The sequence below is a fragment of the Solanum stenotomum genome, chromosome 10, assembly GCF_019186545.1.
Source record: "Solanum stenotomum isolate F172 chromosome 10, ASM1918654v1, whole genome shotgun sequence".
In the NCBI taxonomy this organism is placed as follows: Eukaryota; Viridiplantae; Streptophyta; class Magnoliopsida; order Solanales; family Solanaceae; genus Solanum; species Solanum stenotomum.
This window is the reverse complement of record NC_064291.1, coordinates 46,173,309-46,189,953: the sequence shown is the minus strand read 5'-3', so window position 1 is coordinate 46,189,953 and position 16,645 is coordinate 46,173,309. Positions and strand designations below refer to the sequence as shown.

General features: G+C 31.6%; 2 protein-coding genes and 3 non-coding genes across 5 annotated transcripts; 2 read left to right on the top strand and 3 right to left on the bottom strand.

Moving 5' to 3' along the window:
* The first annotated feature begins 2,934 nt into the window (after positions 1–2,934).
* On the top strand, positions 2,935–3,037 carry LOC125843445 (U6 spliceosomal RNA). The gene has a single exon (XR_007444033.1). It is a non-coding gene; the product is annotated as a U6 spliceosomal RNA (small nuclear RNA).
* A 1,885-nt stretch (positions 3,038–4,922) lies between these two features.
* On the bottom strand, positions 4,923–5,025 carry LOC125843443 (U6 spliceosomal RNA). The gene has a single exon (XR_007444031.1). It is a non-coding gene; the product is annotated as a U6 spliceosomal RNA (small nuclear RNA).
* An 826-nt stretch (positions 5,026–5,851) lies between these two features.
* Positions 5,852–5,954, bottom strand: LOC125843442 (U6 spliceosomal RNA). Its single transcript, XR_007444030.1, has one exon. It is a non-coding gene; the product is annotated as a U6 spliceosomal RNA (small nuclear RNA).
* A 2,972-nt stretch (positions 5,955–8,926) lies between these two features.
* On the top strand, positions 8,927–11,574 carry LOC125841852 (F-box/FBD/LRR-repeat protein At1g13570-like). Its single transcript, XM_049521036.1, has 4 exons — positions 8,927–9,052; positions 9,824–10,653; positions 10,768–10,929; positions 11,008–11,574. Exons 2-4 carry the CDS (start codon positions 9,853–9,855, stop codon positions 11,314–11,316), a joined length of 1,272 nt encoding a protein of 423 aa, XP_049376993.1. The 5' UTR covers positions 8,927–9,052; positions 9,824–9,852; the 3' UTR covers positions 11,317–11,574.
* Positions 11,575–11,711: 137 nt separating this feature from the next.
* Positions 11,712–13,265, bottom strand: LOC125842226 (uncharacterized). The gene is made up of 3 exons (XM_049521487.1): positions 13,130–13,265; positions 12,248–12,462; positions 11,712–12,051 (listed from the first exon to the last, which is right to left on the bottom strand). The coding sequence occupies exons 1-3, from the start codon at positions 13,217–13,219 to the stop codon at positions 11,766–11,768; spliced, it is 591 nt and encodes a 196-aa protein (XP_049377444.1). The 5' UTR covers positions 13,220–13,265; the 3' UTR covers positions 11,712–11,765.
* Positions 13,266–16,645: the final 3,380 nt, after the last annotated feature.

Sequence of the window (16,645 nt, the reverse complement as noted above, 5' to 3'; positions counted from 1 at the left end):
TGAGCTCGAATCCAAAAAATATTTAGAGTTTTGTTTGGTAGCGCAAAAATACTTTCTCAAAAAAATTATCAGCTTTTTCATTACTCAAAGAACTTTCCCCCCTATTCAAATGGGAAATGACTTCATTAATATTTAAAATAGTTATAGATAAAATAATAATAATAATAATAATAATAATAAAAAAAAAAAGATTATAAACAAAGTTTTTACAGTTCAATTTTTTCAAAGACACTTAAAAAAGTTGCTCGTAGTAATATTACCAAACATATTTGGATATGAAGAGTGTATACTACTCTTGTTGTCATATTTTATTTTATGTGATATTATTTGACTACTAATTAAGTTAAAATTAAACTAGTTTTCTCCTAACGACAAAATTTTAAAAAATATTTGTATTCATACCAAACACATTAAAATGGAGGTTCTATTTGTGAATTGAAATTAAAGCTTATTGAATGTTACAAACCAAAAGTTGAGGTGAAAAATATGTATTAAAACTTTTGCAAATAATTTCTTCATTGTTTGTTACTGAGTAGTATACTTTATTTTTATTTTTTTGTTTGGGATAAGGATCTGAAAAATATCCTAACTTTGGTCGGATTTGTTGTTGCGACACTAAACTTTCATGATGACCTATTACCTCCCTAGACTATTTAATACTGTATTCTTTACCCCCTAAACTATTTAATAGTGTATTTTAAAAAGGTATATATGTGCACACGTGCACACGTGAACACATTACTATTTATAATTTTGCATTACTTTTTAGTCCACGTGGGCAAATATATATGTTTAAAATACGGTATTAAATAATCTAGGGAGGTAATAGGTCCTCATGAAAGTTTAGTATCGCAACAACAAATCCGACCAAAGTTGAGATATTTTTCAGACCATTATCTCTTTTGTTTCATCTAAATTGGCGTCAAAGAAAGAAGTCAATATCAGAAACTCCAATTCCAATTAAAGTTATTTAATAAGAAAATTGAGTAAAATTCTCAGTTAGTCACCTTGATGAAATTGTGTTATAAAGTTGTTTATTTTATTTTTATATAGTCACTTAATTTATGCATTATTTTTTACAAGTAACTCTATTCAAAAAGATATTTTCATCACCGGAAAGCTAACTTGGATAAATCACATGTTCGGTCAATCAAAAGTTTTGAAAATATATATTTTTTTTAAGAAAATAAGTTACTTAAAAAATAAAGAAAATAAACTTCTCACTCTAATTAGGAAAAATAAATCCTACAAACAACATTTCATATTAATCGTGTCTTTCCTACCTTTTAATATATCTTATCTTCACCTCACCTTCATTCTCACCACCCCAATTACTCTCACCTCTCTCTCTCTCTCTCTCTCTCTCTCTCTCTCTATATATATATATATATATATATATATATATATATTATATGATAATAATTTTGCATATATGCCGAATACAAGAAAATAGATAAGTATTTTTTTCATGAAAGAACATTTTCCTTCCTACTGAACACACCCTAATTTGGTTGTTTATGTTGGTGTTAGTGTGCATTTACTATTAAAATTAAAATATTAAAGTGCATGATAATTAGTAGGCATAAGATAGAAAGAGTGGTGTCATAATACTTTATAACTTACATAGCCACAATGACATGTTGTTCTCGTTGATTATCGATCTCCTACTAATTGACTCACTAATCTTCAAATGGTTATCCACATTCTTGATATTTATTTGTGGAATATTTTTTACACCTATATGAATTGATGTTTTCTTCATTGTGTTAAAATAGAAAAAGATGAGAAGTGGATGAGAAGTATGTTATGTTGTGCTTATATTTTGAGGTAAATGTAGTGAAAGAGAGAGTTAAGACAGAGAAAAATATTTGAAATCTCCAACTTATTCATTATACAAAGATAGTAATCATATATTTGAAGGAAGGTGTTCTTTTGGTAAGAGCTTTGGACTCTTTGACTAATTCAGAGTTGTTTGAGATATACAACGATATTGAGTTGTTGTATTCTGGAGACTAAAAGGGACAAGTCAAGAGTTATATTGTTGAATCGATATAGAACATATCTCAATTGACGTGATCAATCTCCTTAAAGAGAGAGTGAACAATATATTTGCGTCTCAAACTGAATATTTATTTATTCAATTTTGTCATTTCATATTCAACTGTAATTTATGGTATATTCACCAACGACTTATTTTAACTCAAACCAAGAACCACCCATGTTAAAACAAATAAAATTAACGTTGGCAATTCTATCTCGATTGAAGTATTCCTTTTATGTAATTAACTAACTAAGGAAATTGTTTGTGATTCATTTTGAATATTTTTATATGTATAAGGTGTTAGTATAATATAATTGAGACATTTTCTATTAAAAAGTCGAAGTAACTATAATTCTCTATTATATGAGTATATATAACTTAAAGTCGACCAAACTACGATCGTGAATTATCATACTACAAAATATCAAAATTGAAATTATCAAATTAAAGTTTTCAATATTGTACCATGCACCCCTATTTGTGACTATATATATTGATAGATCATAAGGTTAGGTAAAACACAGAGCCTATAGAATTTAGAAAGTTATTTGGACTTCATTTGTCTATATTATTGTCTCTCTCTATAAACACATATAACTATAATCAAATATTATATACATATGATTTCAATTAGAATTAAAAATTTATGAGTGTACTTTTTAAGAAATAAATTAAAATTGCACTATATTTTATAGAAACGAACGCTTACACACTATTTATGAAAATGAAAAAAATAATAATATCATAATTTTAAAAAATAAATACCAGCCCATTACAGTTAATGGGCTTTGCTCAGGCCCATACCAGCGAAAACACCCAAGCTAGTTCTCCCTCATCGTCTGCAGAAAGCTTCTTTGTTGTGTTTATAAAGTAAAACATTAACCTATATGTCTGTCCCTTCGGGGACATCCGATAAAATTGGAACGATACAGAGAAGATTAGCATGGCCCCTGCGCAAGGATGACACGCACAAATCGAGAAATGGTCCAAATTTTTTTCTTAAACAAACCCCCGTCATTTAACTAGTTTTTTCCTCCTTTTCAGAGCTACATTTTTTTAGTTACATTTTTGCTATTCTGATAAAAGGTTATTGTTACTAGAAATTAAAGTAAGTAAAAGCAATATTTGATAAGTAAAACCTAAGTTTGCTTGATCAGCTAGAAATTCACAACATAAAGTGATTATACAATATAACAACATTTTGCCTTGATCTACCTAAGTTATATGGCCTATGGGGTTCAATCTTTTAAGATTTTTAGTATCGAAACGAGAAGGCAAGCTTGTTGGCTTCACATTCTTAAACAACTGTCTCAAGTTTATTAGTTTTGTTGATCTTGATCTTGTTTGGTGGATATGATGATGTATCATTGCTTTAATTAGTAAAGGAGCCATTTTTAGATTATGTTCAAATGTGATAAAATCTATACATATTTGGAATTTTTTTAAAAAATATTTTATATATAATAAAACTTTTTATCGAAAAATTTCAAATTAACCCTCGCTACTCTCTAAATCCGTCTCTGGATGGTGATGTTTAGTTATGAAGCTAAGCTCATTCATTGACTTGCAATAGTGGTTGGTTTTATCACATGGATTTACAAAGAAGTACAAGCCCCATATAGTGTTGTCAGATCTATTTAACATATTGTATTGTCACATAATTCTGATTTAAATAATTAAAAAATAGAAACCAGAAGTAATTTAATCTTGATTTTTTTTAGAAATATAAATTTATATAATAATTATTACTCCCTCCGTCTCAATTTATGTGACTTACTTTCTTTTTTTTGTCAGTCCAAAATAAAATGACACATTTCTGTATTAAATAATAATTTAACTATAAAATGTTTATTTTACCCTTAATGAAATGATTTACCGTCACACAAATTTCTAACCTTCATTTTGGATTAAAAGTCTTTATTTCTTTCTTAAACTCCGTGTCAAGTCAAACTACCTCACATAAAATGAAACAGAGGGAGTACTAGTAATTATGACAACTAAAATGGAAAAAAAAAATACCACATGAATTACTGTCATATGACATGTGCACTACTACTCTTTTGGAAATGTAAATTTCAATATTATCTGTAGAATCATTTATTAGGTATTAAAAAATTTATTGCAACATTACATGTGCCATTTAATATGATATACAGAGTACTTGTGGTGTTAGCACTATAAATAGAGCTGAAATCAAGCCATTTGATTCACATCTACTTCTACAATTAACTCAAAACTCTTTGGAAAAAAATAAGGTTTGAGGAATTCTTTTGATACCAATATGGGGTGTAGCTTGTGCAAGATGGCAATCTTTCTGGTATTAACTTTGAATATTGCTCGGCATCGAAGATGGACTAAACATCAATATCCCCATACTTGAAAGCGTTACACAGTTTCAAAGTTTGCTGATGTTGATGTACAGTTCATCTTTAGCGCCAAGCGATATTATTGAAAGTTAATAGTAGAAAAGTTGTCGTCCTGCACAATTAATTAACCCTTGATTAAAGAAAAAAAAAAGTACTTTTGTTCTTGGATATGTAACCATATATATCATTATATTGGTAAGTTTTGGGTAATATTATTTCACTACATTTACGAATGTGATTTACATAACCAGTGTTTTCGAAGGCGTGGGATGATAAAAAACAACATGTCCGCTCCCATTTTGAAGTGAATCATCGATTAATATAAAAATAAAATATTAAATTTGTATATACATGAATTATGAATAACCAAAAACTTATAGCAATAACATATTAGGCAAAATAATTTATTGTTTATTAATTATTATCATGCAACTAAAACTGAGGGGGAAAAAAAACTAAGCAAGAAAATGCAAGAACAGCTTTGCACTTATAAAATTGAAGATTTTGTTTGAGAAAAAAATTTGGACCATTTCTCGATTTGTGCGTGTCATCCTTGCGCAGGGGCCATGCTAATCTTCTCTGTATCGTTCCAATTTTATCGGATGTCCCCGAAGGGACAAATGTATATCTTAATGTTCCGCAATATAAATCCCCCAAACAAATTTTCTGCAGACGATGAGGGAGAATTAGCTTGCTAGTTTTTGTGTTTTCCCTGGCACGGGCCTGGGCTTCTTTTTTTGTTGTTTTAGTTGGATCTGAACAAAGCCCATTTTTTGTGCCTGGATTAATTGTAATGGGCCGGCCTTTTTTGTTCCTTTTCTTTATAGAGAAATTTTCATAAATAGTGTTATTAGCGTTCGTTTTTGTAAAATGTGATGTTTTTTTAAAGGGAAAATTGTATAAAATAACAAACTATTTATTCAAATTAAATGATATAACCATAGTTTGATTTAATTGTAACCCGTAGCAAACAATTGTCATTCGCCTCTCTCCCTGAATTTCTCGCTCACCACTCTCCTGATCTCGCTCGGCAGTCTCTCCCTCGCCTCTCTCACTTTATACAAACACTAATGTATATAATGTGTTTGTGTTTGTATAAAGTGAGAGAAAACTATATATATACATATATTTTCATTCACCTCTCTCTTACAGAATCTTGCTCGCCACTCTCACTCGCCTCTCTCACTTTTTATACAAACACAAATGTATAAGTTGCGTTTGTGTTTGTATAAAACGAGAGAAAATTGTATATACAAATACAAATACANATTTGTATATACATGAATTATGAATAACCAAAAACTTATAGCAATAACATATTAGGCAAAATAATTTATTGTTTATTAATTATTATCATGCAACTAAAACTGAGGGAAAAAAAAAACTAAGCAAAAAAATGCAAGAACAGCTTTACACTCATAAAATTGAAGATTTTGTTTGAGAAAAAAATTTGGACCATTTCTCGATTTGTGCGTGTCATCCTTGCGCAGGGGCCATGCTAATCTTCTCTGTATCGTTCCAATTTTATCGGATGTCCCCGAAGGGACAAATGTATATCTTAATGTTCCGCAATATAAATCCCCCAAACAAATTTTCTGCAAACGATGAGGGAGAATTAGCTTGCTAGTTTTTGTGTTTTCCCTGGCACGGGCCTGGGCTTCTTTTTTTGTTGTTTTAGTTGGATCTGAACAAAGCCCATTTCTTGTGCCTGGATTAATTGTAATGGGCCGGCCTTTTTTGTTCCTTTTCTTTATAGAGAAATTTTCATAAATATGTTATTAGCGTTCGCTTTTGTAAAATGTGATGTTTTTTTTAAGGGAAAATTGTATAATATAACAAACTATTTATTCAAATTAAATGGTATAACCACCGTTTGATTTAATTGTAACCCGTAGCAAACAATTATCATTCGCCTCTCTCCCTGAATTTCTCGCTCACCACTCTCCTGATCTCGCTCGGCAGTCTCTCCCTCGACTCTCTCACTTTATACAAACACAAATGTATACAATGTGTTTGTATTTGTATAAAACAAGAGAAAACTATATATATACATATCTTTTCGTTCGCCTCTCTCCTAGAGAATCTCGCTCGCCACTCTCCCAAATCTCGCTCGCCACTCTCACTCGCCTCTCTCACTTTTTATAGAAACACAAATGTATAAATTGCGTTTGTGTTTGTATAAAGCGAGAGAAAAATTATATATACAAATACAAATACATATATTTTCGTCCTATACACTTATAATTATACAAATGCAGATCTTCCCCTATCCAGTTTTCTTTTGTCTTTCTCTCTTTCTCGCTTTATACAAACACATATTATACAATTGATTCGTATATGTATACTGAAATATACATATTAATAGTCATTCGTATATGTATATCGAAATATACATATTAACAGTCATTCGTATATGTATACCGAAATATACATATTAATAGCCATATTCGTATATGTATACCGAAATATACATATTAATAGTCATTCGTATATGTATACCGAAATATACATATTAATAGCCATATTCGTATAATTATACCCAAATATACATATTAATAACCATATCAAACATAAAGTTTGCTATGGAGCGCAATTATATAAACTATAACTATAACATACTAATATGATTTTTATATTTGCTAAACCTAAAACTTTAATCTTTTTTGAAACTAAGCAAAATACATTCTATTTACATATATCTAAAAAAAATCTAATCCTAATTGAAATCCACGAATACAATGTCTCATTGTGCTTCCTCTATTTTATTTTATGTCACACTTTTTTTTTAATCTGTTTCCGAGAATAATGTTACTTCGTGATAACTAGAAATAATTTAACTTTTTAAAATTCTCTTTTTACGTTTAGTGAAATGATTTACAATCACACAAATATCTCGAATTTTTTTTAGATCACAAATTTCAAAACACAAATATCTTATTTGCAAAATATAGTGTTGTTTTTCGAAACGTAGCAAAATACACTGTATCTACATACATAAATAAAAGGCCAAAGTCATCTACAACCCCTTAAAGTTGTCCGCATATTTCACTTAGACACTCCAATACAACCTTTTACCTATTGAACACTTTTACCTATACAAAAATTGTTCCTATTAGACACATTTTGATAATCAGCAAAAAAATGTCAAGAGTGTATGATGCACTTGCCATGACATGGCAAACTAACTAATTAAAAGATGTCACGTGTCTTAAAAAGAAGCCATGTGTCTTTTGGGCTCCAAAATAATTATAATTAAAAAAATAAACTAAAATCCTAAATTATGTATGTTGCCGCCTCTGACCTGCCCACTCCCCCCACTTCATCTTCTTCCCTTTTTTTAAAAAAGCTTAAATCTCCTAAATTTTTCTACTTTTTTTTTAATTTATTTTTGTTTTCAAGCTTAGATTCGATTCATGTTTGAGTTGATTTGGCAGAAAGAACGAGATGTGTGGTGGTAGTGTTTTTTGATGAACAAATTAAAATTTGTGATTGATTGTTTGAAAGGCTAAAAAGAAAGATATTAACAACGATAGATTTGGAGAAAAATGAGGTGGTGCCAATGGTGGGAGGTGGGTTAATGGCTGGTTAAAAAGGAAAAAGAAGATGATGGCCTGAAAAAATAGGGAAAGAAGATAATGGTCTGCAACAAAAAGGGGAAGAAGATGATCGGAGAAAGAAAGGAAAGGAGAAGTGTGGATATGGTAACAATAGATCTAATTAAAAAACAAGGTGGCGTGGAGAAGAAGAATGATTGCAGCTCGAGAAAGAAGGGGAATGAAATTTAATGGTGGGACACCGGTGATTGCGGTGGTGAGAAGGTGGTTGCAATGGTGGTTGAGTCAAAGAAGAAGAAGAAGAGAGCTAATTTAATTATTTTTTTAAAGATAAATCTTTTAACGTTAAAATATTGGAGAAAAAACAATTCACGCGCCCCATTTGCTTGACTCACAAACGATTTACCATGTAGGCAAAAAATGCTTAGACGGTTCAAATCTGGGGTGGTAGAGGTGTTCAATAGGTAGTAGGTGTAGTTGAGGTGTCTAAATGAATAATGAGGACAACTTTGAGGGGCCGCAGATGACTTTGGCCTAAATAAAATAATTTAATCCAAATTGAAATCCCCGAATACAATGTCTCATTATGCTCCCTCAGAACAAGTTATTTTCAAGAAAATAGGGGTTCCGAATGGGAGAAGAATAAGACATACTTTCCTTTTGACTAGTTTGTTGACCGAATGACTATAAAATTAGGTCGATACTTCGACATATCATGAATAAAGTAAGTCACTTCTCTATTTTTCTGATACCCTTTTCTTTTTTAGCCCGTTTTAAAAAAAAACGTTACTTTAATATAATTAGAAATTAGAAATTAGAAATAATTTAGTTTTAAAATTCTCCTTTTACAATCACACAAATATTTTATTGTAGATCACTAAAAATAGTTATCCTACAATACTTATTCAGTTTAAAAAATCAATTTTTTTTTAAAAACTTTTGTGTCTATTTATCATCTAGCAGATTTCGTGCCCTGGTATTGAACGTTTTTCGTGCATTAAGGGAGGAGTTAAACACCAAACGTGAAACGTCGCCAACTTCCATTAAAACCGGCAGTTTTGATCTCTCTCCGGTGGACTCTTCATCTAAAGGTAACCCTATAGTTTCAATCAACTTCTCGTTTTATGTTACATCTCTTTGCAGTTTCCACTTCAATTACGAACCCTTTTAAACCCCTCTACTTTTGGGTGAATTTGTGTAGCAATTGGAACTCTCCTGTTTCTGCTTACAATGGATTTGTGATTAATTCTTATTGAAATTGGTCATATTTGTTGTCATTCTTCTCTAATTTGCCCTATTTAGAAAACTATCACTTTACTTACTTTGAATCATAAAATTCTCATCACTATTTTTGAGAAATTTAAACGGAGGAACACTGGCTAATTAGAGGAAGAAAGTCCTTATATAAAATTTCAGTTAGTTAGATCTGGATCGTGCACCGCAGGACCCATTTAGGGGTGACGGTCTCAACAGGATTTTCACCGTCTGGTTAACGGTGAAGCAGTCCTACACTGCACCATAACCCATGTTGGTTAGATGGACTTAGTTTTTTGATGACTATTGGGCTTCTTTTTTTTGTAGACACTAACAATGTTCTCTCAACTTGAAGTTTGTGGTCCTCCAACAATCTTTCAATTTCATATACCATTACGAAAATTGTTGAAAAATTGTATGTAGATGAAAAACATTGAATTATTAGTCATATGCAAAGGCTATGCATACGTTGTTGAAATATGTATTTTTGTATATTTGCATGTGTTATCTTGATGTTGAAATTCTGTTGAGAATATTGAATACTTTGAAAGTCGAAAAGTGCATTTGCTTGATACTATTGGTTTAACTTCCCTGATCTTAACTTTCAGAAGTGTATGCAACTTGTAAGTATTCGATCATGAGGAGTGCTACGAGATCCGGTGTAGATACAATTAGTGATTTGCCTTGTAATGTTCTGGATGGAATATTAGGGTGCTTGCCTCTGAAAGATGCAGTGAAGACTAGTATCTTGTCAAGAGACTGGAGGTATAAATGGGTTACACGTCAAGAACTTGAGTTTGATTATCAATTTTTTGTGACGTATGCATGTAATCAAGCTAAGGCAATCATTTACCAAGTCCTATTACTCCATAAAGGACCAATACTTAAGTTTAGTCTTGGGGGCTCTAACTTGACAATATATCCTGATATTGATCACTGGATACGTTTCTTGTCAAAGAAAAATGTTCAAGAATTCACCCTTTGCGGAAACGGCTTACACAACAGATATCATTTACCTTCTCACTTTTTCACGTTCCATCACCTAAGGCATCTGAAAGTTGATCGATGCTCGTTCCACCCTCCACCCGATTTCAAAGGGTTTGAGAAGCTTATTAATCTTGACCTTCATTTTGTCACTTTTGATCCAGCAATACTTAGGAATCTTATTTTCAGATGCCCATTGCTTGAAAGATTGACGTTGAGATGGTGCACAAATTTTGACACCCTTGAAATTGATGCACCTAATCTCAAATGCTTTGACTTTAGAGGAAATTCAAAGTCCATTTGCTTCAAGAACGCCCCTATGCTCGAGAAACTAATTGTGCATCTCAATTCACGAGTTTCGATGGTTGCATCTCCTGTTTGTTCCAATATTACAAAGTTCTTCTGTCACATGCCATGCCTAATGCAACTGGATATAAGTGGTCATTTATTGGAGGTAAAGGACATTTGTGATATAATTAGTTATAGTCTAGTGAAGTTTGGTGCTTATCTACATAACCAAATGGTGCATCTGATTTGTATCTTTAACTAATTTTTGATATTTTTCTAGTACTTAACAATGGGAGGTCTGCCGGAGAATCATCTGACTGCTCTGAACAATGTCAAATCTTTCAGTGTTCGGGCAATGTTCTTCAGAAGCATTAAACATGTTTCGGGTGTTATTTACTTGATTAAAAGCTTCCCCAAATTACAAAAGTTGACTATTGAATGTGTAATCACTCTCTCCTATTTCTAATTAAGGTCATTTTATACAGTTTCGTCATCTGACCACTTTCTGATAATCTTTTAGGGAATGAAAAGCGAAGCTGTGGAACCTGTTGTACAATACTTACAAGACCAATCAAGCTTGTGTGGTGCTGTGAAGCTGCTTCAAAAAGTACATATGAGTATGTTTAGTGGTCTCGAGGTGGAAATGGAATTTCTGAGGCTTATATTAGCGTCTGCACCTGTACTTGAGGAAATTTCCGCTTGGAATTATGAACATCTCCTTTGTCTGTCGGGTAGAGAAATTAAGGATAATATGAAACAATACCAACGAGCATCTCCCAATGTTAAATTCATAGTTGATGAAATTGTGGTAGAAGATGCTTTACTATGAAGTTGAGCATCACCACACCTTGAATGTGGTTTGGATTGGGGCTCGGATGGTACATCTGAGGACCAGAGGAGGAACAGGTTCTAGGGCGAGTGGTGGAAGTTGAACCTCAACTTTGGAGTCAAGTTGTATACTACATCAGTACTCAGTAGTGTAGATAACATTTATATTATAGCAAGCTATTAGTATTATTATATATATACTCCATCCGCCTCGAAATATTTGTCGTTCTTAATAGAAGTATTTGTTATGTTACTATGTCATAAAAGTTTGTGTGTTTCCATCTTATGCATTCATTTTTGACTTCCTAGCTGGTTAATAATAGACACAACATCAGCTCAAACAGATCAATTAAAAAGTTGCCCTCTGAATCCTGAAGTACATGGCAAGTTTACCACCTGATTGTGGCAACATCGGAAATGAAACAAGCAAGTGAAAGACATAACTACATCTTAGGCACTCTTGATAACTACATCTTCTTCATAGTTTACTGCATCCCCACCTTTAAGATCTGCTGCTGTATCTTCAAAGTAATCGTCCCGAGCATTATTAGATAGCATCAAGCAAACCAACCAGAAGAGCGCAGAATCAAGAGACAAGAAGGCACCACCACCAAGAAGACCAGTATTGGCAGTTGGACACTCCGTTTGCAAGTTGTGGTGTATGTTCCGCGTGATATGAAGTTGCTCACCGATGATAGGCCACAACAACAGCACTGCTGCTAAACCAGTTGTACCCCTTTATTTTACAAAGCAGAAGATCAAAGCTAAATGAGTCAAAGTTAAACAAAATTGAAATAACGTAAACCAAAATGACAAGAATTGCTTCTTCTGCTCACTAGTAGACATCAAAATCACTAAAGAGCTAATATGAGGCAACTGAGACACAAAACATAAAATGAGAGGCGGAGGCAGAATTTAAGAAATATACTTACAAAGCAACATTGAGGAATACAATGAAGCTAGTGCTTCTCAGCAGAACAGCCTGAGGAATTGACTTCCCCTTGTATGGATAAAACAAAGACGAGAAGCCGACCACAGCAGATGCAGCAAGAAAGATAACAGACAATAAGCCCAGGGCAACAGTGTGATCAGATCGATATTTACAAATAACAACCCCTTTTCCTAGTATTGCAGTTCCATTTGCTGGCTGCAACAAAAGAACAATCAGACAGAGCACAAATAGGGAAAGTGGGAAAAAAAAGTTCCATACTACTATTACCCTATGTTGCTCGGACTCTTCAAAAATTCCATTGACTGCATGCCAGAAACTCCCAAAACAATGCATTTTTGGGGAGTCTGAGCAACATAAACTATACTTGTTCTTCATGTTTATCTTATGGCTATCAGGTTAAGTTCAAGAACATGTTATGTAGCTCTGGATGCATCTCTAGGGGACATAGCAATCTTACTCTCAACTGATGAAATCGAAAAACATCAAGCATATACAATTAATACCTCCCACTCAACTACAATTCTTCACCCTATGCAAGAAAAATCCTCGTTAGAATTACCAGCGGTCACTAAAGTGGATTGAGAACCTCAAGTTCAATTGCCAACAAAGGCCAAAAAAAAAAAAATACGAGGTGATTTCTTTTTATCCGTCCAGCTTTGGTAGACATAGTTATTCGTATTTGGCCTGGAAACCAATGTTACAAATAATAACGAGAGAGAAAAAAGGAACCTCACTTTCACATAAATTGAAGGGAGAAAATGAGGGGATGATCAAAAAGTTAAAACTCCAATTTGTTGAAATCTTGGTCTATAATAAATTATTGACAAAATTATTAACGAGTAGCATGATGAAGTTAACAAACCTTTTTATTTTCAGCAATAACACCAAATATAAATGAGAGAACACCAAGAGTTACTATAATAATGTACATATGCTTCACAGACATAGCCATTGTAGCAGCTCCAAATTAAACTTGCCAAAATTACAAAATACCTCATTGATTTACCACTTTATTATCACAAGAAATTGCATTGACAACTCCGAAAAGCTTTGCTCTTAACGAAATTGTGAGCAAGTTGGCAAACAGGCCATTCTTTTTCTACAACGACCTATTCGAGGACTGCATTTTTTTTTTCTATTTTTTATTCGGTCTAAATTGATGTCATGTGTCAAATGATGTGGCATGTCAAGTCAAACGAAGAATACACTGGGAACATGTCACATGTCAAAGCATACCTAGTCATACAAAATGGCAATGTAAATGTGTCATGTGTATGTACAAATAACATGTTTCAGTCAATCACATATCGAGTTTTACATTGTCAGAAGAAAAAAAAACAAAGAGCTTGTCCTTATAATTACAACTCTTTCATCCCGTTACCAATATGTTACTTCCATTGTAGGTAACATATTTGAGTTCAAAGCCCTGCGCGCTCTATGTCTGGAAGATCTGCGAATTCCTCCTGCTTATGTTAAAACTTTCCAAGGTCCGCCTCATGGGATCCAAGTTGAAAGAGATAAATTGAACAAGATGGTTGTGCCCTGCTGGGATGTATGTACTATTAAATCTAAATTGGTTATCTGCAAAAGACTATGGTAGAGGTGTCTATGAATGTCTTCACGGTGAACTTGATTTTACCAAAGATGATGAGAACATGAACTCACAACCATTTATGTGTTCGAGAGATCGTTTCAACTATAAATATGGATCTTCAATTCCTCATAATTTACAAAAGACACCAAAAATTTAACAAGAAACCGGAGTAAAACTGTGGATCAAGCGCCACATGTTTCTTTACAAGCACTGAAGTATGTCTTTATTAGTTCTAGAAATTAAGATGAATATTCAACATTAAGTTTCGAGCCCTTAAATTCAAGCTCAAGTCAAATCAAGACAATCCAATTCAAAATCAAGTTTTAAATCCTTAGATTCAAATACAATTCAAGATCTAAACATCAGATTCAAGATCAAATTCTAAAGTCCTTGAATTTTTCTTCAAAAAGAAAAATCAGAGGACTCATAGAAATTATAATACTCGTTATATTTAAAATAAGCTACAATATTTGTCTATCTTGATTATTGACTTTATTGATGAAAATTTATTGTCAACTTTCGTAAGATATTTTTATTTTTGTAGCTTTAGACTTATGTTAGTGTGTTTGGATATTTATGTTAAAATCTTTAACAAACTTCTTACAATTTTTCTTTAATGTTAGATTTATTTTTTCAAAACATATTCATTTATATCAAGCNACAGGTTAATCCGTTTTATCTTGGGAGGAATTAATCTGCAACCTCGGGTACAGTGAGGGGATTAAATTTCTTAAGGAAACACAGTGATTTCTATGGACTCGGATTAAAAATCATTCTATCAATTTCATCTTTTTTTTGTTTCTGTAATTTTGACTAACCTGAATACAGGAGATAACAGTTAATGTGTTTGGATATTTATGTTAAAATCTTTAACAAACTTCTTATAATTTTTCTTTAATGTTAGATTTATTTTTTCAAAACATATTCATTTATATCAAGCTATTATGTCACCAGGTTTACGTCTCAAATGGTGCTAAATAAAATGTCTCTCACATTTTGAAACATACTAACTTCCAATTTCATTTAATGTTTAGAAAGTTTGGATATTAGGTATTGAACTCAAGAATATAAAACAAAAAATGAATTGCCTTGGTAGATTAAAACAAATTCACTTAAATTACAATAAGATTAGAAGAAAATAAACTTTTTACCATTAAAAAGAGGAATTTTATTTAAAGCTAATGGAAAAGAAGTTCCTTATTATATTTTTCTTTGGTTAGCCTTTTGGTTATCATTATGGTGTATAAAATAAAGAATAAATAATAGTCTAAAGGTGAGAGGTCCTTATATTGATTTAATTGTTTAATCACATATTAAGATATGAAAATATATCTTAATGTTGCTTAATTAGATGAACTTTAGGGTTCAACATCATAGCCCTAGGAGGAAGTCACCAAAGTGCACTTCAAATTTACAAAGTAATATATAAAAATAATGCATTATTAAAAGTAATAAAAAGTGTGGGACTTCGAATTAATGCATTACAAAAAGTAATAAAGTGTGGATATATTAATACAACACTTTTTTTAATTGATAAAAGGGGCAAAATAAATAGAAGATCAAACAACTAAGGTTGTGTTTGATAAGACGGAAAATATTTTTTACAATTTTTTTATGTTTGATTGACTAAAGAAATTGAAAAATGTTTTTTCTAAAGAATATTTTGTTTAACTGGGGAAAATGTTTTTTTTCCTAATAAAAATAGAAAAAAAAACAAATAATTACTAATTCGTTGAATATATACATTTCTCAAGAAGAAATGAACCTCAGTGTTAGACTTGTTAAAAGAGCATATTTTCTACTAAAAAAATACGGGATAAAAGTCATGATGTTGATTTAAAACCACAAAAAAAAAAAAACAATCAATTTTAGAAATATTTTACATAAAATAAAAAACAAAACAAAATATTTTAACATAAGATGTGTTAGTATGTTATCGCGTAGTTTCTTATTTTTTTGTGTGCATTATTATTCGCTGTTGTATCTTGTTACTTTGTTATTTTATACTTTTTCCAATTTTGCGTTGGTTACACTTCTTTTGAGTTCAGAATCTATTGAAATAACCTTTCTACCTCATAAAAGTAGAAGCAAATTTGTGTATATTTTATTATTCTTGCAACCAACTCATGAAATTGTACTAAATATGTTATTGTTGCTTAATATATGTAAGCAATTTCTCACAAGTGGAACTCACATAATTTGATCTACAGTAAGACTTATGATTCTTCTTGCTAAAGGACTAAAAAAAAGGAAATAATCTAATTACATAAATATTCCTATTATATTTATTAATGATAAAAAAAAAATAGTCTAATTACATAAATATTTCTATCATATTTATTATTTTTTCTTATAGTTTAAAATAATTATATTTTATATCACTAATTAATAATTTCATATCAGATTTCAAGTTAAAGGGAAGCGAGCGAGATTTGTTTGTGTATCCGTCAAAATATATAGTAAAAAGGTAATGATGCTATCAAGGATCAATTGAACAAGCAACATGGGTTGTGGTGCACTGGTTGTAGTGTTTCACACTTAACCATATGTCTCGGGTTTGAGCCTTGGGTATGGAGAAAATCTTGTTAGGAGCGCCACCCCTTAATGGCCCTGCAACGCGCGATCCGAATTTAGTCGGAGCTCCAATGTGGGCTTCGGACACCGAGTGGAAAACAAAAAAAAAAGATCAATTGAACATACAACCTCAAACAAATTTTCCAACCTCTTTACCATTACACTAAACCTTCAACTATTGTCAAAATGTGTCAATACTTATATATATAT